The sequence below is a fragment of the Leucopleurus acutus genome, assembly GCF_964270905.1.
Source record: "Leucopleurus acutus genome assembly, chromosome: 16".
Lineage (NCBI taxonomy): Eukaryota > Metazoa > Chordata > Mammalia > Artiodactyla > Delphinidae > Leucopleurus > Leucopleurus acutus.
In genome coordinates this window covers 30,632,031-30,653,035 of record NC_139158.1, presented here as the reverse complement: position 1 = coordinate 30,653,035, position 21,005 = coordinate 30,632,031, and the positions used below count along the sequence as shown (strand labels likewise).

The 21,005-nt window shown below is 45.4% G+C and overlaps 1 protein-coding gene across 1 annotated transcript in view; it reads right to left on the bottom strand.

Annotated features, from left to right (window-relative positions):
- GRIN2A (glutamate ionotropic receptor NMDA type subunit 2A) overlaps positions 1-21,005 on the bottom strand; it is a gene marked incomplete at both ends in the record, with an annotated part of 364,935 nt that overhangs the window by 145,906 nt on the left and 198,024 nt on the right. Inside the window, one exon of the mRNA XM_082857451.1 lies at positions 8,130-8,722. Coding sequence (XP_082713577.1) covers positions 8,130-8,722 — 593 coding nt within the window. The remainder of the gene's footprint in view (positions 1-8,129; positions 8,723-21,005) is intronic.

Here is a 21,005-nt window from a genome sequence, read left to right as displayed (position 1 = left end):
CTCTTCTATCATTTCATATCCATCCATCACGTTTTGTTAATTTTACTTCCGAAACACGCATAAGCCCACCCACTTCCCTCTGAATCTATAGCATTACACAGATTTAGGTCTTAGTCTCCTAACTGGTCCCTGTGCTTACACATTAAAACCCCTTGCTCCCAATATACTTTCTGTTAGCAGGCACCAGAGTAGTGAAAATGGTGCTTTTCTTCGCATAATCCTTTCACAGAAGGAAGCTGTAGCAAATCATTAGTATATGTCACCAAATTAACAAGTTCCAAAATGAAAGCTTCCCTAGTATTCAAAAAAGGATAAAAGGAAATACGTAGGAAAAAGATCAATACGTATTTTTGTTGGCATGCTGGTTCCAAAATCCAAAGATTTGAATCTGGCCTAAGGCAAATTTGAACAATATTTATGCTTTATGTGTGACCCCAAAACAACCCAAACCACCTTTCCTTCAAGGTAAAGGCACGGACAATTTCTGACCCTTTCAAGTTGCCAGCACTGGGTTTCCACCATTTGTCGAGCTATTCATTGGATGCCAATTGGAAATGATTGACTTGCATCGCTGGGTTGGCATACGGTGCTCTTGACTTCCAGCCAAAAAAGAGAGGGCGGTGTTCCAGGAGAGATGCCACAAACAGAGATGAGGCTGAAGAGAGGCTGTTGACTTCACTCTCAGGCTGAACACCCAGGGAGCACAGCCCACCTCTCGTGGGTCCATCAGGACACAGAGGTGTCAGATCAAGCTGTGCATCTGGCCAAGCGAAGGGGGAGAATTAACATCTGCAGGGTGCCAACTACATCCTAGATGCTTGGCTAGGTAAATTATGTGCATTTAAGTGTCACCATAATCCTGTATGGTTGGAATTATCTCTGTATATAATCAAGGAAATGGAGGCTCAAAGAAGTTAAGTAACTTGCCCAGGATAACCTAGATAATGAGAGGGTTTGAACAAAGCGCTATCCAAAACCACATTCCACAAAGTCACACAGCCTCGTGGAATACGCTTTGGGTTCGTAATGTGGTACAGGCTGCTGGATTCTCTCACTACATATCTCTTTGAGACTCAGTCTTTTCCCCCTTTCCTGAGTCCAGACTCCCAATCAGATTTACAGCACAGGCCCAGAGGATGGCTTGGTCTCCTGGGTACCTGGTGTCATCGCCAGAAATGTTTGTTGAGCATATGCTGATCCCACAGATAAATATTTGCAGAGTTATTACATTCACCCAGGGAAGTTATAACTCAGAGAATTATAACTGAGCAGGCCTCTTTATTGGCATTAAAAAAGAAACCAGGGCTTCCTTGGTGGCACAGTGGTTGAGAGTCCGCCTGCCGATGCAGGGGACACGGGTTTGTGCCCTGGTCCGGGAAGATCCCACATGCCGCGGAGCGGCTGGGCCCGTGAGCCATGGCCACTGAGCCTGCGCGCCCGGAGCCTGTGCTCCGCAACAGGAGAGGCCACAACAGCGAGAGGCCTGCGTACCGCAAAAAAAAAACCAACAGTGATAATTCTGATTATCAAATACAAATATGCCAACCAGGTTCAGATCAGTCTCTTAACAGGTCATTAAGCCAGGAAGTTTTCCTATGGATATTTCAGAAAGGAAGATTGAAAAAAGTATCAATGTAAATTGGATATGAATTAAATTTACTCTCACTTATTTATCTTCCTTCCATTTCCCTTCCTGTGAGGGTGATAATTTACAATGCTGTTGCTTCTTAAAGCAGAAGCCGGACTTTATAAATCAAGAAGTTAATGTAAAACACAAAAATGGTCAAGCCAGGTACCATCAATTAAAACCAAATAACTTCCCTTTAATAGTAATTCATAGCTCTCCCGAAGAAGATGTTCTTTTTCCCCTGGTTGGGGCTATAGATCTACCTGAGCGCTTCTATTTGACTTCCAGCGCAGCGACTGCCACATCCTCCTCCACAACTGAAAGGGGAGCCAAGCCATAGGACACAGAGTCACAACTCAATCGGTAACAAACAAGATTGAAATATACCTCCATCTCTCACTTCCCTGTCTCTGTACAGCTTGCAGTATAACAGGTATAAATTAAAGTAATCATAATGATGATAATCATCATCATAAGAATAATGACTTCACAGTTGTTTGTGTAATGCCTACTACATGCCAGGCACAATGATAACTGTTTTACATATATGCTTTCATTTAATTCTCCTACAGTATGAAGAAATGACTCTCTCTCTCTCTCTCTCTCTCTCTCTCTCTCTCTCCCCCTCTCTCTCTCTCTCTCTCTCTCTCGCTCGCTCACACACACACACACACACAGACACACACACAGACACACACACACAGACACATGGGCATTTTAGAAAAAAAGCCTGAGTTCGGAGTGGTTAGTAACTTATACTTGGTAAGTATGTGGCTAATTCAAAACCAAGCTGGCACTCAGCCCGTGAACTTTTCTCCACTCTTTTCTCTACCCTTCTTCCCACTGGCCACGCTCCTCCCAAGCTAATCCTTTGGCAAGAGAGTTTAAGTCTTAAAAACACCCACCTTCTCCCTTCTATGACCTCCTTCTTCATAAATGTAAAAGTGGAAGAGGAAACACACAGATGTGCACACACATTTTATCAACAATGGTAACCATCTACAGATTGCTTTCCATATGCCAGGCTCTAGCCTACAGGACAACAGTTTTCTTATCCCCATGTTACATCCGAGGGAGCAGACTTGGAGGAATCAAGTGGCTTGCCCGAAGTCTTGAAACTAGGAGAGTTCAGATCAGGGATTCAAACAAGGCAGCCTGTCTCCAGTGCCCACACTTTTTTTCATCAAATTTTTTTGGCTGCACCCCACGGCTTGTGGCACCTTAGTTCCCTGACCAGGGATCAAACCCAGGCCCTCAGCAGTGACAGCACGGAGTGCTAACCACTGGACGGCCAGGGAACTCCCAAGTACCCACACTCTTGACCATGATGTCGTGCTGCCTCCGGACGGGCCCCATCTGCTAGTGAACCAGAGATGTTCTTGGGACAGAACTGGACAGAGCAGCCTAAGTTCCATGCCAACAAAACAGGTAATGGTTTACCTTCACAGATCCAGGAGTTGCCAGCGATGTGCTCTGTGCTTGGTGAAGGAACAGATGTTTAATAACTCTGCAGTAGCAAGGAGGCGGTTACATAACATGGCTGAGCTATTTTTGAACTTTGGAAAACGCTGACTGCTCTTTTCAAAGTGCCTTCTGTAAAACCAGAATATTAAACATAAAGAACATTTCCCCTTTTCCCCACTTTTTTTTTTCTGAAACAAGAACAGACACAGGTCCATGGTAGGATCATTAACCCGGCAAGCAGACCCTTTGTACCTGGTCCATCACTGTGAGCAGTAAACCATTGTGACAATATTTTAACTATACAAACTCTGTGTGTAAGATTACAAGTAGTGTCCATGAGGACCACTGAGGGACACACCTAGTTAGCCCCAAGATGTAGAACTCAACCAGTCAAAGTAGGACCCCCGATCCCTCAGCAACTCACCATGAAACCATCAGGCGTGACTTCACCTGAACCTCTTCTGAAGCTATTTGCATCCTCCCTACTGCAGAGTGGGCGTGATGAGAGCTATTTGTTTACAGATGCTTTGCGAAATGAGACTTTTTAAACCAGCTGAAAATGTAACTTTTTAAAGCTTTAAGTGGGAACTCCTAACTCAAGCTGATGGGTCCGAATCAGGTTGCAGACACATGTGTTCTCTGCCTTCAGCTACCCAGACTGAAGATTCCTTACTGTCAACAACCTAAATGTCCATCAAAGGTGGCTGATTAAATAAAAGATAGAACACAGACAACAGAATACAAAAAAGCAACTAAGATGAATACACTAGTTTTATATGTGTCCTCATAGATCATGCTTGAGCCATAGGTTGAGGTAAAGGAAATTCCAGCACATTAGATACCACTTATGATATTAAAAAGAACTACCCATTGGGTCTAAGGTCGCACTGTATCTGTATCAAAAGTACAAAACATGCACATGGATTTAGATACATACCAAATTCACTGTGGTGTTTTTCTCTCTCATGGAGAGAAAGGGAGAAGAGTGGGGCTGGGGAGAGGTATAATCAGGACTTCTACATTATCAGTAATGTTTTATTTCTTTTAAAAATTTGAAACAAATATGACATGTTCACTTTGTTCTCTGGGGTGAGTATGAGGGTGGGTGTTTCATCAGACTCTGTACTTTTTTTTTTAACATCTTTATTGGATTATAATTGCTTTACAATGGTATGCTGGTTTCCGCTGCATAACAAAGTGAATCAGCTACACATGTACATATATCCCCATATCTCCTCCCTCTTGCTAGACGCTACTTTTTTTACTATTCTTTTCTTTCCTATGTTAAAAAAAGTCCTTGTTGCGCTTCCCTGGTGGCGCAGTGGTTGAGAGTCCACTTGCCGATGCAGGGGACATGGGTTCGTGCCCCGGTCCGGGAAGATCCCACATGCCGCGGAGCGGCTGGGCCCATGAGCCGTGGCTGCTGAGCCTGCGCATCCGTAGCCTATGCTCCGCAACGGGAGAGGCCACAACAGTGAGAGGCCAGCATTCCACACAAAAAAAAAAAAAAAAAAAAAAGCCCTTGCTACCTGAGTTTGTCTTTAGACGAATTTCCCCCATCTTCATCAGACTGTACATTCTTTGAGAAGTTATATGTTAATTCATGTATGATTCCAGAGGCTAGCACAGGGTTCGCTGGATAGAAGGAGTGATGGATGGAGGATAGAGATATAGTGCCCTTAATCCTTTTCTTAAAAACTGCGTCTTGGGGCTTTCTCCAGCTCCTGGTCCTTGTCTTGCTTCGCAAGGTCCCACTCTTTCCTGGGTGGGCTTAAGGAACACTGTGCTAGTGGGGAAGTGTGGCGAAGCACCCACATACTGGCTGAGCCCTACACACTGAGGCTGAGCGCCACCAGTGCTCCAAGGGTGGAGAAATGTTTCATTAAAACCAGGCGGTGGGGGCTTCCCTGGTGGCGCAGTGGTTGAGAGTCCGCCTGCCGATGCAGGGGACACGGGTTCGTGCCCCAGTCCGGGAAGATCCCACATGCCGTGGAGCAGCTGGGCCCGTGAGCCATGGCCGCTGTCCCAGTCCAGGAAGATCCCACATGCTGCGGAGCGGCTGGGCCTGTGAGCCATGGCCGCTGAGCCTGAGCGTCCGGAGCCTGTGCTCTGCAACGGGAGAGGCCACAACAGTGAGAGGCCCACGTACCACAAAAAAAAAAAACAAAAAAACCAGGCGGTGGATGACGGCTTACCACACTTAATGCATTACTGCTCTGGGGCTGAAATACCACCTACAACATTGCTGCATTCAAAGCATAACTCCTGGAAAGAGCACACCAGGATTTCACAGGAGTAGAATTTTTTTTTTTTAAGGAGTGGAATTCAGGGTGGTCACTGGAAAGAGATCTGAATGTCTTGCCAATTATCCTTCTCAAGTTCCTCTTCCTGTATATATTATATTTCAATTGCCCTACAATTGAGTTATGTTTCCATCAGAATTATACAAATATTCCAGCTGCAAGGCACTTATTATGGGAAGTGAGAATTCATTTGGGCTGGCAGCAATCCTGCCTGTGTAAGACACTCCCGTGACTCATACCAATTTATCCTAGTTCCTTCCTGATACCTGGACAATTATTAAAAATGCTGAAAGTAGCAACGTAGAAACAAGATCATTAAAGAGGGAAAGAGGAGAGAGGAAGGGAAAATTTCAAAGGACCATGATTTCCTAACCTAAGAGTTCATTTTTCGGATAAATGTCAGTTTCAGGTAAAATCTTTAAGCCTCCTCCATCACACACACACACACACACACACACACACACACACACACACACACACACACACACACACACACACACACACACACACACACCACTAGCTGCAGACCAGAGATTATCCCTGAACTGTAGCAGATTCAGAGTCCTAAAACCTTCCAGAGACATTTTAGAGTGACACGTTATTCTACTGATAATAAACTCACCTGGTCTGCTGACTATACTTTCTGATGACCAAAGCAACTTCACTGCTCACTCCGACAGTCATTAAATAATTGTCAGGTGCGAGGCACCCATGCTAAGGGGCACTCTTCATGCATCACCTCATTTCATACTCAGGACAACCCCTAGAACATTGGTTCTCAATGCATGTTCCCCAGACCAGCAACATCGTCATCACCCAGGAACTTGCTAGAATTGCAAATTCTTAGAGCCCACTCCAGAGCTACTGAATTAGAAACTCTGAGCATGGGGCCCAGCAGTCTTGTTTTATCAAGCCCTCCCAGTGACTCTCATGCATGTTGAAGTCAGAGAACCACCACCTAGGCAATCCCTGGTCCAGGAAGATCCCACATGCCGCAGAGCAACTAAGCCCGTAAGCCACAACTACTGAGCCCACGTGCCTAGAGCCCGTGCTCCACAACGGGAGAAGCCACCGCAATGAGAAGCCCGTGCACCGCAACGAAGAGTAGTCCCCGCTGGCTGCAACTAGAGAAAGCCTGCGCGCAGCAACGAAGACCCGAAGCAGCCAAAAATAAATAAAAATTACAAAAAAAAGAAGAAACAAAAACAAAAAACACCCCATCATTTTGCAATGAACAACTGAGGCCCAGAAAGGTAAAATGATTGTCCAAGTCACATGGAAAGTGGACAAGACAAGATTTGAACCCTAACAAGTCCAACTCCACAGCCCAGTCCCTTAATCATGGTGCTACACTGCTTATCTGAAGAATGAGCATGGATTAAATCAACGAACATCAGGCAAACACACGCAGAATGGGTGTAGGAGTGATCATTCTAAATCTCAACAGCTGAGCCATAATGATGGCCCACAAAGAACAATGACACTTCTCGGAAACATCAAATTTAACTTAAATGTCCACCAAGATGGGAGTAGTTAACTAAATTATGATACAGCCATATGATGGAATACAATGCAGATTTAAAAGTGATGTCTGCCAAGATTTCCAACAGCCTACAAAAACACTTAGGCCATGGGCTTCCCTGGTGGCACAGTGGTTGAGAGTCCGCCTGCCGATGCAGGGGACACGGGTTCGTGCCCCGGTCCGGGAGGATCCCACATGCCGCGGAGCGGCTGGGCCCGTGAGCCATGGCCGCTGGGCCTGCGCGTCCGGAGCCTGTGCTCCGCAACGGGAGAGGCCCATGTACCGCAAAAAAAAACAAAACAAAAAAACAAACACTTAGGCCATATGAAGGGAGGAAATTCAGATACAAACTCTGAGACTAGGAGCACCAGTGTGGGCACTTTCCCCAACATGTAACATGTTGGTGAGGATGTGGGAAGTCGAGTGATTTCACAAAATGCTAGTGTGAACATAAAATATATAGTTACTTTGTGGGACAATTTGGCAATAGACACTTAAATTTTAAAATGCACTTGTTCCATGACCACAAAACTCTACTTCTTAGAATCAACCCTAGAAAAACATTTGCACATGTGCACAAAGAGACAGGTAAGGATGATTATCACTGCAGTTCAGTTTCTAATGGAAAAAAGCTGAAACAACATAAATTTCTATTATTATGAAGACTGGATAAATAAATCATGGTATATCCCTATTGAGGAATGCAATGTGCAGTTTACAAAGAACGTAGATATTCATACATACATATCTATATATACACATACATATGTATATCTACATATAGCTGTGCACATTCACATGCACATGTATGTATACATACATCTACATATATTCATACATGTGTATATAGATAGGCATGTATATACATACATATATCTATATATACACACATACTTAAGATATAGCTATAGATAGAGGACGGATAGATAGATAGATAGACAGACAAATAGATCTCAGGTGCAGGTTTCCAGGGTATACCGTTGAGTAAACAAAGTAAGTTGCAGAAAACCAAGGATGATGTTACTTACAAACAAAAGGAGATGAGACGAGAGGAAGAGGGGAGAGGACAAACCAACAAATCCCACAGGCACACACAACATTCTCTATTTTCAGTGCACATTTCAGCAATGAGTACATATCGTTTTTAGTATTTAAACAAACAACAACAAAACTCTGATTCCACTTTGGCGGACAAGCAAAGAGCCCCTCTTACTGGTGCAGCGTGTGCAGTGGGGCCTCTGGCTTCTCCATCTGCCCGTAGCAGCTGGCCTTGGCCTCGGGGATGTAGGAGAACTTGTCCAACATGGAAGATGCAGCAGTGGTCAGGATGCCCAGGCCGTCCCTCACCCTTTCCTCCAGGCTGTAGTCCCAGTCATCATAGGAGACAGAAATAAGTCCCGATGGAAACTCTTTGGGGATGAGCTCCGTATTCCCCGAGACCAAGCTGGGGACGATCCAGAAGAAATCGTACCCAGTGAGGCCGAGGGAGCGGGCCTCACTCAGGATGAGGACGGCCTCGTCTTTGGAACAGTAGAGCAAGATGACGGAGGAGTGGATCTTCTTCAACTGGACTTGTGTCTTTGCATCCTCGAAGGACGTGTCCAGTGTGATCACGTTCTGCATGTCCCAGCCCACAAAGCTGTTGTCCACCGTGGTCTTGATGAAGCTGATGAAGTCCCTGTAGCCAGGGAAGATGGTGGTCACCAGGGAGAAAACATGCCAGTCATAATCCTGCATGATCTTCAGCATGACGGTGACTTGCTGCTGGATGGACGCTCCAAACTGGAAGAAGGTAGATGTTGGATCCTGCCAACAGGTAAAAAGAAAGCAAAACAGAGGATGAGGCCGAAGGCAGTTTATGCACAACCATCTGCCTTTGTTGGCTTAAAGAAGCTCCTTCCTAGAAGTGAGGGAAAATAAATCCCACATCTGTTCATTCACAAACATTCCGGAGCACTTACCGTATGCCAGACTCTGGAACAGATACTGGAAACACAGGGATGAGAGAGGTCCCTGAACTTGAAGCCCACAGCCCGGAAGAGTGAAGGACATCTGTTATTTTGCCAGCTTCATTTTTCCTCTAGTTCATCCCACCACCACCCCTCTGGGTTCAGATGGGTCCAATAGAATGAACTCTATCTGGCCCCCAAGCTCATGACTGGAAAATGAAGCCGACAGAAATAAAACAACAACAGGAAATAGAAGGAGGTTCCTGATGACATACTTGGGGCATCTGGAGTCAGTCGTGCCTGGAGCCATTTACTCTGGACCTGTTGTTTATGTAAGCCACAAGTTCCATGTTCACTTAAGCCAATTTTAGGAGTGTTTCTAAAGTCTTGAACTCTAGATTCACTTGAACTCTAGATTCCTGTGTAATATAGAGTATGATAAATGCTAGGTGGACATCTCTCTGTTCAATCAATAAATATTTGTTGAACGCCTAATTACATGGCAACAACATGTTAGAGCTTGCAGAAATGATGATTTATAAGACAGACAGACACGGCCTCTGCCTTCATAGACCTGGAAGGAAAGTGAAGAAGAGCAACGTCTATGGACTGGGGGCTGAGAGAGGCATAAGGGGGTGTTGAAGGAATATCCAGGTACAGAAGAGGGGAAGCCAGTGGACAGTATAGTCAGAGAAGCCCTGAGGATACATCTTGACTATTCCAGGAACTGGAGATAAATGCATGATGGCCTGTGATGTAGGGGGGGTTAGATGATGTTGAAGAGCTTGGCAAAAACCCCATCACGTACAGCCTCAGAGGCTATGTTAGACCTTATTCTGAGCATAAGGGCAAGATGCCGAATGTTCTTACACTGGGAAGTGACACGGTTACTTGTGTTGGGTTAAAGGGTCTCTAATAGTCCTAACATCTCACCAAGTCATGATCTGATCATGAGAACAAACTTCCATTTAGAAAAAAAAGTGGGTCGTGCCCACAGTGGCACCATTTCCAAACTACCTTCACACTCCTTAACTCGTCAAATCCCGTGATGATCCTATGAAGTTGGTATTGTTGGTTGGGGAAAATGAGGCTCAGAATGGTCCATGGCTAAGTCAGCGTCCAAACTCAGGTTCTGGTTCCACTTCCAGACCCTTTCCCAACATACCACCACAGCCTTCCTGGGATCACTGAAGATCTGCATAGAGTAGGCGCTTAAACCATGTTGTGGACCCACTGGCATGGTGCAAAAATGCCAACTAAACAGAAAGTATGGCTCTGTATTATAGCAAAACAGGATTTGACAAATGCAGAGATGTATTTTTTTCTGGGAACTGAAAGAATTCTCAGAGGGTCCTTATCATATTGCAGCCGTGCTTGCATGTTGCATTCTGTATGTATCATGTGCATTTAACACACCCTCAACTGTACAAATACGAGGATTCCATTTCGTGTGTGTGTGCGTGTGTACATGAAGAGGGGGTGATTCCATTCACGTCTTTCAGAACAACACTTAGTAGCTGTGCATGTCAAGTCTTTCAACAAGTCTGCATAATCTTCCCCGTGGATGCTCACTGACTAGGAAGTTTTATCTGAAAGGGCTAAAAGCTATCATTCTTAGAAACAACCCCCTTTTCTAAAGTGCATGGTGGTTGGGGGGTAATCTGAGTGCAGCACGGCCTGAAGGCAGAGAGAAGAAACAGGAATAAATGCCTTCTGGGCCGCTTCCAACGTTACAGTTCTATGAATTTTACCTATCATTAAATCAATTAAATGGGGTAACATTTAAAGACTTGGGATAATTATCTTTTCCCCCACAGTAGCTTTTGGAGAAATCCAATATTCTTGGATAGATTAATCACTTTCTATCACGCCTCAACAAGGTGGCGAACTGCTTAAGGGCAGAGATTTTGCTGGCCTCATCTCTCTGTCCCCAAAATCTGGCAGAAGTCTTGGCACACGACCCGTCTGGAGAAGGAGGGTGAGGGAGTGCATGAGTGAATGAATGTGTGAGTGAAGCTCAAGAGAAATGTCCTTGGTGTAAACACAAAGTGAAAGGGGAGGTTCAATATCCAAGGCTGTATTTTTTTTATATGGCTCTCGAATGTCATGTCCAAAAAATAAAAACGTTCAACATTATCATCCCCCTATCCTGAGGAACCACGTCACCATCCAAGGCCCAGATATATTGTGTGTCCTTTATCGATAAGGAGAATATATTAGTCCTGTGAGCCTCAACAGCTGCCCATAGAGCCTCATTAAATACCCCGAAAGGCAACAATATAAAGAATCCACGAGCAGAAGGTGGCACAGAAGTGAAGTCTCAAGACAATTATAGTCATCAACCTAAAGCACTGTCAGGTGTCTCTTGGGATGGGACTGAAAAGTTCCAACCTTACTTACAAAAGAAATGTAATCATTCCCATGGAGCAAAGATGCCTCTGAGGAAGCCGGTCACTAGACTTACATTATGACTGCAAAAGGCAATGGAATCAGCATCTTGCCCTGAGCACATGAGGAATGGAGAAAGTTCTCAGGTGGACATATGCTAAGGGCACAGTTGGAACCCAATAAAAAGGATCTCTGAGACAACCTACTACCAGTTTTCCCATTTCTTTGGGATAACTGGTATTGGTGAAGAGGTGGAGGTCAAACATGCTAGATGTGGGAGTTGGTGGTGTTTGGGATGCTCCAACACCTCTGCTCTATGTACTATGAGTTAGACATTATTATATCCATGTACGTGTACCCATGAGCACAGAGCAGAACTGTAAGCAAATGCAGCCTTATCTGGCTCTCTACGTAGAGAAAGGAGGGCATGGCTACACATTAAACTTCAGAAAGGAGAAAGGTAATTATAGGGATAGCCATTCAGTAGCCAAGAGCTGGCTTGGCACAAGCCCCCTGTGAAAGAGTATGTACAAACCCCTTGCCCTGTGCCATCCCTACTGTCCTGCCCAAGCTGAATCTCTCCTGTTACCCTCTTCTGATCCCCATTAATCTCTTCCCCCCAGAATGGATAGCAGTGTAACTTCCGGGATCAGACTGCCCAGGTACCGATCCAAATTGTGTAGCCTTGGGAAGAATCACTTCATCTTTCCAAGCCTCAGTTTCCACATCTGTACAATGGGTATAGCAATGGTAATAACTATACCAGCTAACATGCCAGGAGTACTTTGTAAGAGTCATGTGGCTCAACACTTTCTAGGTTGTAGCTCATTTAATTCCACCCCCAACAATCTTGCCAAACTGGTACTAGTATTATCCCCATTTTACAAATGAATAAGTAGACTCTGAGGTAGAATGATTTTTTCAGAATCACACAGGCGGCGAATCGGGTTTGCCTGCCTGAAAGATTCCAAGCTTTTCACCCCTCACTACTCTATTGCCAATGATAGCACTTCCTCATTAAGTTGTAAGAATGAAATGATTTCTCTGTATAAAATCACCCAGTGCAGTACCCATCAAATATCATGTGCTCTACAAGTGTACGTCACTATTATTTTCACCCACTATTATTCAATATTCTCCCCCTGGGTCAGGAGTTCTGGTGTCTCACATCAGGGGTTTATGATACCTGTCCCTCTATAAGACGTAGTTCACTCCTGACTTGAGCATCTCAACAACTTGCCTTGTTCACGGCTGCCTGATTGAAATCCCTAAAGCACAGCTTTAATCACACCACTCCTCTCCTCTACAGTCACCAGTGGCTCCCCTAGGCCTATCACATTCAGTTCAGACTCTAGTTTACCCCTCCATGCACACCAGTCAAACTTCATAGTTGGAATAACATGGGCTCTGGGGTCTATAAGACCTGAGCTCACGTCCTGGTTCTGCATTAACTAGCCATGTGACCATGGGTAATTACCTAAACTTTCTGGACCTGAGTTTCTTTGCTTATGGAATGGGAATCGTGAGCACCATCCCATAGGGTTGCTGTGACGACAGGATGAACTAGAAGGAGTAAAAGGCTCATTTATCCATGTCTGACTCCAACAGTTTGGGGACCCCTCTCCTCATTCTCTGTCCTCTAGACCACATGGACACTGCCACAAACCTAAGGGGATCGGATCCTTATCCTTTGTAAAAAATGGTATCTCCAGATCTACTGACATGCTAATTTCACATTCCCTCCTCCCTCCTCAAACCAGCCCATTCATTCTGAGCCCAAGGGAGCTGCATGAGAAGGAAGTGATGAGTCACACTTTGGAGAGAAAACATCGCCAATGTCCTTTATGGACCTCATGCAGTTACCCTACGCCACTTTCATTTCCATTGGCATCTGAAACTTAAGCTTCCAAAACCACTGTGGTGTATACTGTATACCCCTCGGAGGGATGAAAGCAAGTAGTTATTTGCAAAACATAATTGCACAGCGAGGCACTGAAGAGGCTCACGTTTAGCTTTGGGATTTTCTAAGGTGGCTTTAGGGACTGGCAGGAGGTGATGGGGGAGTTTGGCCACACTCCCAGGACCTGGCATCTGACATGCCAAATGGCCCTTTGTTTCAAGGTCCTGCACGTTCTTCCCGGTTCCTAGCTGGATAGCAGAGGCTGACCCTCCTGCACTTACCTCCTCCTGCCATGACAGCCTGCCCTTTCGTGGTCAGATCAGTCTGACCACCTCTGGCACCAGCTTCCTTGGCAGTGTGCAGCCGGGGGAGAGGAACAGATTTCAGACACCCACTTTGGTTCTGAAGCAAAAGCAGTGCCCTCCCCAAGCTCACTGCTCTGCAGAAGCAGAAAAAACTGTTTTAAACACAGAGTCAGGGAGGAAGGCAGGTGTGGGATTCTGGGTGTCTGCTTTCAACTCTGTGTTCCAGTCCCGGGATAAGTAAGGTTCTAGAATTTTCCAGATCTTGCTGAGTCCCCAGGGTGAGACCTGACTCCATGGGTATCAAGGTCTGATGTTTAGTAGAGTCTAAAACCAACTTTAATTTCACTTACCCATTTATAAGGCTATAAAGGACACCCACACTCATTATCCCTTTAATTCCAACTACCTAAGAGATGAGGTGTTGCCGGTGGTTATAACCCTTATGGACAGCATTTCTCATAAAGACACAGGAAGAGAGGCTAAATGATTTCCTTAAAATCCACATGGCCCCATGTGACAACAGCTCAGTTACTGCAAGATGTCATCCAATGTTCCTTTGCACACACCAGTGGCTTTCACTCCTGGCTGCACAACAGAATCACTTGGAGAGTTATAAAAACAACACCAATGCTCGTGCTCCATGCCAGTCCAACTGAAACTGAATTTCTGTGACCTGAGTACATGAACTCCAAAGCTGATTTATTTGTTTTTCTCTGTCCCCTCTCAACAGCAGAATGAGCGTTATTCAAGTTAGCATCTTCAAAGCCTAGCACCATGTCTGACACACAGTAGGGGCCCAGGAAATATTTGGTGAGAAAATAAATGAGCAGGAAACTCATCCCCAGGAAGCAAGACAGAACTGGCTGCTGCTGTCAACCCTGCACCCTTATTTTAGCTTATTTTCCTCTGCCTGTCGGGGTGAGCACCAAAAAGAGGATAATCTCACAAGGGACCCAACAAAGGTCTTGCAGGACTCCTTGGGAATTTGCTTTTTGCCTTGCTAAGCCCCGATGTACCTTCTGCTACTCTTATTGTGTACTAACTGAGCTTTTTAACATATTTGATTTCATTTTCCATGGATGAGAGGAAAAGTAAAAGTGTCAAACTTGATGAGCCTGAGGATTCAGATGAATAGCATTCTCACATACATATAAGCTGGATCTGTTTCACTAGAGGATCTTTATCCCCTCATCAGCCATCCTCCACCCCCTCCATCATCACCATCATCATCATCATCATCATCATCCATGATCATCATCATCTTCATCCATGATCATCACAGCCATCAAATCCACCCATCCTCCTCCTCCTCCTCCTCATCACCATCATCATGGTCACTATCAAAATTAATATTAATTTGGTCTATTCTATATGTAGTACCATGTGGCATACAGTAGGAAGTATTATTATGACCCCTGTATTACAGATTAAAAACACAGGCTCAGAGAATGTAACCTGCCCAACCCACATAGTACATGGCAGAGGGAGGATCCCAGACTAGGTGATCCAAATCCAAAATCTGGTTACTTAGCTACTGGGAAATACTGATTCCAGGTATGCAGATCAGGAAGGTGTGTGTGTGTGTGTGTGTGTGTGTGTGTGTGTGTGTGTGTGTGTGTGTGTGTGTGTGTGTGTGTGATGAATATCACCACTTAATCTTTCTTGAGGCACCCAACTAGAAAAGAAAATCCCTCAGAAATGGGCAACCAGTAGCAATGATCTCACATCAACTGTCAATCAGGAGACTGGAACAGAGTGGGGAAGTCATAACCAGGTGCCATTCCCCAAAAGCACATCAGTTCCATCACCCACAAACACAAAATTCCACTCCAAGCAACCTCCACTCATTGGACCATTTTATGATTTGTGTTCTACTTCCCATTTTGCTTCTCTCAGGAGCAAATCCACTGGCATTTGTCTGAAATAACCTAACAACATCTTTCTCCACTCTATCCTCCTCTCTCTTCAAATGAGAAGTTTAATCTTAGGTTTCTGGTGACTATTGGGTTCCCAGGTAGGGGAGCTGTCCAAGGTAGCTGAAGTGCTTTGATTCAGAGACCAGGAGAACACCTGAGTTAAACACAGGCTTAACTCAGAGTCCGTGCAATAGTCTCTTAGACTAGAGTGGGAAGGAGGGTTATTAGGCAAGACAATTACAAAGAAGAGCACTATGATTGGGGTGGAGCAAGGAATGAGCCACACAGAGCTACCAAGCCTTCAACCTCATTCTACCCTGGGTTTCCAATACAGCACCTACTGGTCACATATGACTATTTACACTGAAATTTAAAATATGAAATACAATTAAATATTTGGCTTCTCAGTGACACTAACCACTTTTTTTTTTTTTTTTGCAGTACGCGGGCGTCTCACTGTTGTGGCCTCTCCCGTTGCGGAGCACAGGCTCCAGACGCGCAGGCTCAGCGGCCATGGCTCACGGGCCCAGCCGCTCCGCGGCATGTGGGATCTTCCCGGACCGGGGCACGAACCCGTGTCCCGTGCATCGGCAGGCGGACTCTCAACCACTGCGCCACCAGGGAAGCCCACTAACCACATTTTAAGAGCCCAAAAGTCTTTAAACTTTAAAGCTGATGCTCTCCCACCCCTACCAGGCCTACCCCTAAAGATGCCAATCCAGTTGGTCTGAGATGGAATCCAGGATATTTCTAATTCCCTGGGTTAAGTCTAATGTGCCAGGATTGAAAACACTAATCCAAGCCTTCAGTATCCAACCCTGTAGCTATGTATCAGTTCACCTGGGGAATTTTTTGTACCTTTAGATTTCCAGGCTCCAAGCCATCTCCACTGAATCAGAATCTCCGTTGAGGAGCCTGAGGTTATGTATTTGCCCCTGAAAGTGCTGATGAACAGCAAGACGTGGTACTGCCAAGTCCAACTCCCCTATTTTCAAGGTGAGGAAACTGAGGCTCCAGAATCTTGGATGACTTGTTCCAAATTTCACATAAATCAGCGGGACAGCAGTAACAGACATGGTGGGTCTCTCACCTCCTAATTTGGTGCTCTCTGCTGTGTCATGATGCCATCGTGTGTGAAGTGTTTTCTGCAAAGTGAACCCACAAGGGATGGGGCATGTGCAGGAGGAACATGGCTTTGCCGACAGCTTGCCTGGGATCTGCTTCTTACTGGAAGTGGGTATTTTAACCTAAGCCTCTATTTCCCCATCTGAAAAATGGGAATGATAATAACAGTCACCACCTTAAAGGGTTGCTGTGCATATTTTGAGAGGTAATGTACATAAAGCACTTGGCACATAGGAGGGGCTCAGTCAAGTTGAGTTGGTGTTAGTGGTGGAGATGGTAGCCTTGAATGTCAAGCCCCAAGTCTCACATCCACTGCGGGTTCCTTACTACCCCACTTCCTACATATTCCTAACCTTCTGAGTTTCCAGCACCTTGATCTTTACAGCCCAGCCCTCAGCCCTGACTGTGTGTGGTTGCCTAGTTGCTGAGAAGCATGCATCTCGCCTGCCCTTCAGGCTAGAATTCTTGAGGGCAGGACCCCACGCCCTTCTGAGTCCTCCTCAACACCTTGCATGGCACTAAGCCACAGCTCTGGGAATGAAACTGGGAGTAGCATTCGGAGTCTTCACGGCTGCCAGTGGGCAGAAAGTGAGACTAGTACTTTAAGTATTTAAGTATTTGACTTGCCAGAACTTCTGCTCTAGGAAGAGACATTCATCTATTAATTGCCTTTCACTCATTTGGTCACTATAACAAACTCCTACTATGTGCCAGGCACTGTTCTAGGGAAGGGAATCTAGGGAAGGAGGCGACCAAAGTGAAGATCCCCACTTTTACAAAGTTTACATTCTTACGGGAGGAGACAGACAAGGAAGAAGGAAATCAGTAGGATGATTTCAAGGAAATCAGATGATGCAGCAGTTCAGGGGTGGAGTGGAGAGGAGCACCCCTTCCGATCATCTGGTCTGATACGTCAGAGCTGATCAACAGAATGTGAAGGAGGAGCTGTCAGCCAGACAAAGCTGAGGGGTGAGGTGGGGGTAAGGAGAGCCATCCAAGCAGAAGCAACCGCATGTACAAAGGGAGGAAAGGGAACAGGAGGAAGATCAGAACAGCTGCAGTTTAATCAGCAAAGGAGAGGGTGGTGAGATGAGTTAGGACAGGAAGCAGAGGCCATAGCACACAGTGAGAGCTCTGAAGATCATGGCAAGGGGTCTGGATTTAATTCCTAGATCAATTTTTTTTTAACATCTTTTTGGAGTATAACTGCTTTACAATGGTGCGTTAGTTTCTGCTTTATAACAAAGTGAATCAGCTATACATATACATATATCCCCATATCTCTTCCCTCTTGCATCTCCCTCCCTCCCACCCTCCCTATCCCACCCCTCTAGGTGGACACAAAGCACCGAGCTGATCTCCCTGTGCTATGCGGCTGCTTCCCACTAGCTCTCTGTTTTACGTTTGGTAGTGTATATATGTCCATGCTACTCTCTCACTTCATCCCAGCTTACACTTCCCCCTCCCCGTGTCCTCAAGTCCATTCTCTAGTAGGTCTGTGTCTTTATTCCTGTCTTACCCCTAGGTTCTTCATGACCTTTTTTTTTTTTTAGATTCCACATATATGTGTTAGCATACGGTATTTGTTTTTCTCTTTCTGACTTACTTCACTCTGTATGACAGACTCTAGGTCCATCCACCTCACTACAAATAACTCAATTTCGTTTTCTTACAGCTGAGTAATATTATTCCAAACAATTCCTCTGCTAAATGCACCATTAGTATCTCCCAGCAGGGCAGCTGGGAGAGGATCTGGGACTCTGGGGACGTTGGAATTTCACGTGAGCTAGCCCTGTTCTTCCCTTTGGAATTCTGATCTGTGCCAAATGGGCAGCCTCCCTTGAAGATGCAGTAAGGCACATAAATGCTTGCTATATTGTTTAGTCAACTGGTACCCTCACCTTGAATAGTGTGGCTAGGACTCCCACGTCTGCCTGGGCCTTCCAGAGCTTGTCCCAGTTCATCATCCAGAGTCAAGTCCTCCCTCTAACATACATCGTAATGCTGGAGGAGAGAATACACACATGCGCGGAGAGATGTAGTCCTTGATTCCAGCTGCAACTAGCTTAGGACAGCCCAACATCCTCTACACTCATCAGAACCACTTGGCGATTGCTGCTCTTGGACCCAGTCCTGCTTCCTAGATCATTAGCAGGGCAGGCCAAGGAGAGACACCTGCTGAGATTCAGGCCCTTATTTCTACGCAAGCACACAGCAAAGGCCCAAGGTGGCTTCACCTGGGGTTCTGTCAAACTGCGGGTGAGCATCTGACTCAGGGCTTCTAAACAGGGTCATTAGCGATTATGGATTGTCTGAGGCTAGGTCCAGCCATCCTCACAGAGAAAGCCAGGGGGAAATTCTACCTGATCAGATCATTGAGTCAGGTCTCCAAGGAGCTGATAAACCCAAGTACATGAGAGCATCGTTTTTTGGAGGTCCCAACTCTAACTGGGCTACTGAACTTTCTCTGTGCACCTGAAGCTATTTTTTTTCAGATTCCGTTACTTAAAGAAGCACAAGCAGCCTCCCTGAGCCACATCATGGGTAATGTGTCATTCTGGCCACTGAGCATCTGTTCTTCCTTTACTGGTCATAGTGAATTTCCACGGGGAGGCATCCTTTCTCCTTTCTCAGTCAAACCAATTGGCCCATCCAATTCTCATAGTGCCATCAATTAGTTCAGGGGTAGGAACATGTCCTAACTGGTACAATCAGAGTGATTCTTAGGATTTGTGCAAAAAGTGACTAGGAAAAGACAGTTTCTCTTATTGTTAGATTTGAACCTAGAAGGACGTTCAGCCAGAGTTTCTGGCAGCCATCCTGCCACCATACACCATCCTGAGAAGGAAGTCATCAGAGCCAAAGGCAAAGGTGAAAGATGGAGAGTTACGAAGTCCTGACATCGTTGTTGAGCACCTTGTTCAAGCCATACCTGAAGCCAATACCCTTGTTGTCACTGTATGTCCCAACTAATTGCCAATTAACTACCTGATTTTACTTAAGCCAATTTGCATTAGCTTTTCTGTCACTGGCAACCAAAGATTTCTGACGTCACTTTAGCTAGGGAAAAAAATGGAGAATAACGTGATTCATTCTTCACTCATCTTCTGAACTTAAATCAGAAGAATCCAAGCTACAGAGTGGAGCGTTTCCCTTCACCATCCTTCTCTTTTCTGATCCTGTTTTTTCCCCAGGGCAGCCACCTCTCTCCACATATCTCTCCCTTCCTTGCATGAGCTATTCATCATTCCTTTATTTTGGGGGTGTTTTGTTTTGTTTCATTTTTCTTTCATATGCTGCTGAGATTGGTTTCCTCTCAGAGAGTCTGACAGCCACGCTGCCATGACCCAGATTAAAGACATGACAAGTTGCCACCAATAATAATCGCTTGTCATTAAGCCATTCCAGCGAGGAGAAAAAGCAAACAGGTCCCTTTCATTAACTTCCCTCTCTGGCTGTCACACACAGAGGGGACTGAAGGAGGCAGCTTTATTTTTGGAAAAAGGAGAATCTCAGGTTTTCCCATAACACTTGGTAGGGGCAGACCCTGGAGGTAAACATTATAGTAGAAATGTCCTCTTCAGAATGCCCCACTGTTCCCTAAGAAATGCCTACAAACAACTCTGAAAGCTGAGCTTCGAGAGGAAATTGCTTCTTCCTTTGGGGATCTGGATGTGCATGTTATTAAACGCACAGACATTGACGCCAAATAGACCAAGTGTTCAAGTCTTGGCTCTTCTTGCTAATGTCAGGGTCTTGGGCAAAACATGTCCTATCTTCGAGCCTCCATTTTCTCATTTTCAAAATGAAGGGAATTTTAGTCCCTACTTTAAAGAGGTTGTTGTGATTGAGATAATGCATGTATAGCTCTCAGCACATACCAAGAGCTTGATTAATGAGAGCTGGGATTACTGTGGCTGTTGTCATCAGGAAAAAATCAACCACAATGACGGCAATGAAACCCAAGCCCCAAGACACTACAACCCACGAGCATAGCATTAATGAGAATACAAACATTCCCCTGTGGCTCTTTCCCCCGTTTCCTAAACGTCCTAATAATGACACCACCCCTTCAAAGGAGCTCTCACTGTGCGCCAGGCATGAGCTGAGAGCAGGTGACAACTCATCCCAGTGTTAAAACTGAAAGTCCCACATCCCTGGAGGCTCTTAGGTCCTGGGCACATCAGGATGACTCCTCGGCCAAGCAGAGAGCTTTTAGTGCATTTAATCCTCACACTAACCTTTCAGGAAAGGTATTAATATTTCTATTCCCATCTTACAGTTGAGGAAGTTGAGGATATAGAGAGATGCTTCTTTACTTTAACGAGCGTAGGAACCACCGCGGGCTCTTGTTCCGCTGCAGACTCGGACTCAGTGGTTACAGACTGGAGCATTGCTAACAAGCTCCAGGTGACACTGATGCTGCTGGCCCATGGACTAAGCTTTGAGTAGCAATGCTGCAGTGGTCGGTCACATGTCCAAGGTCCCCCAGGGTCTGGCAGAGCA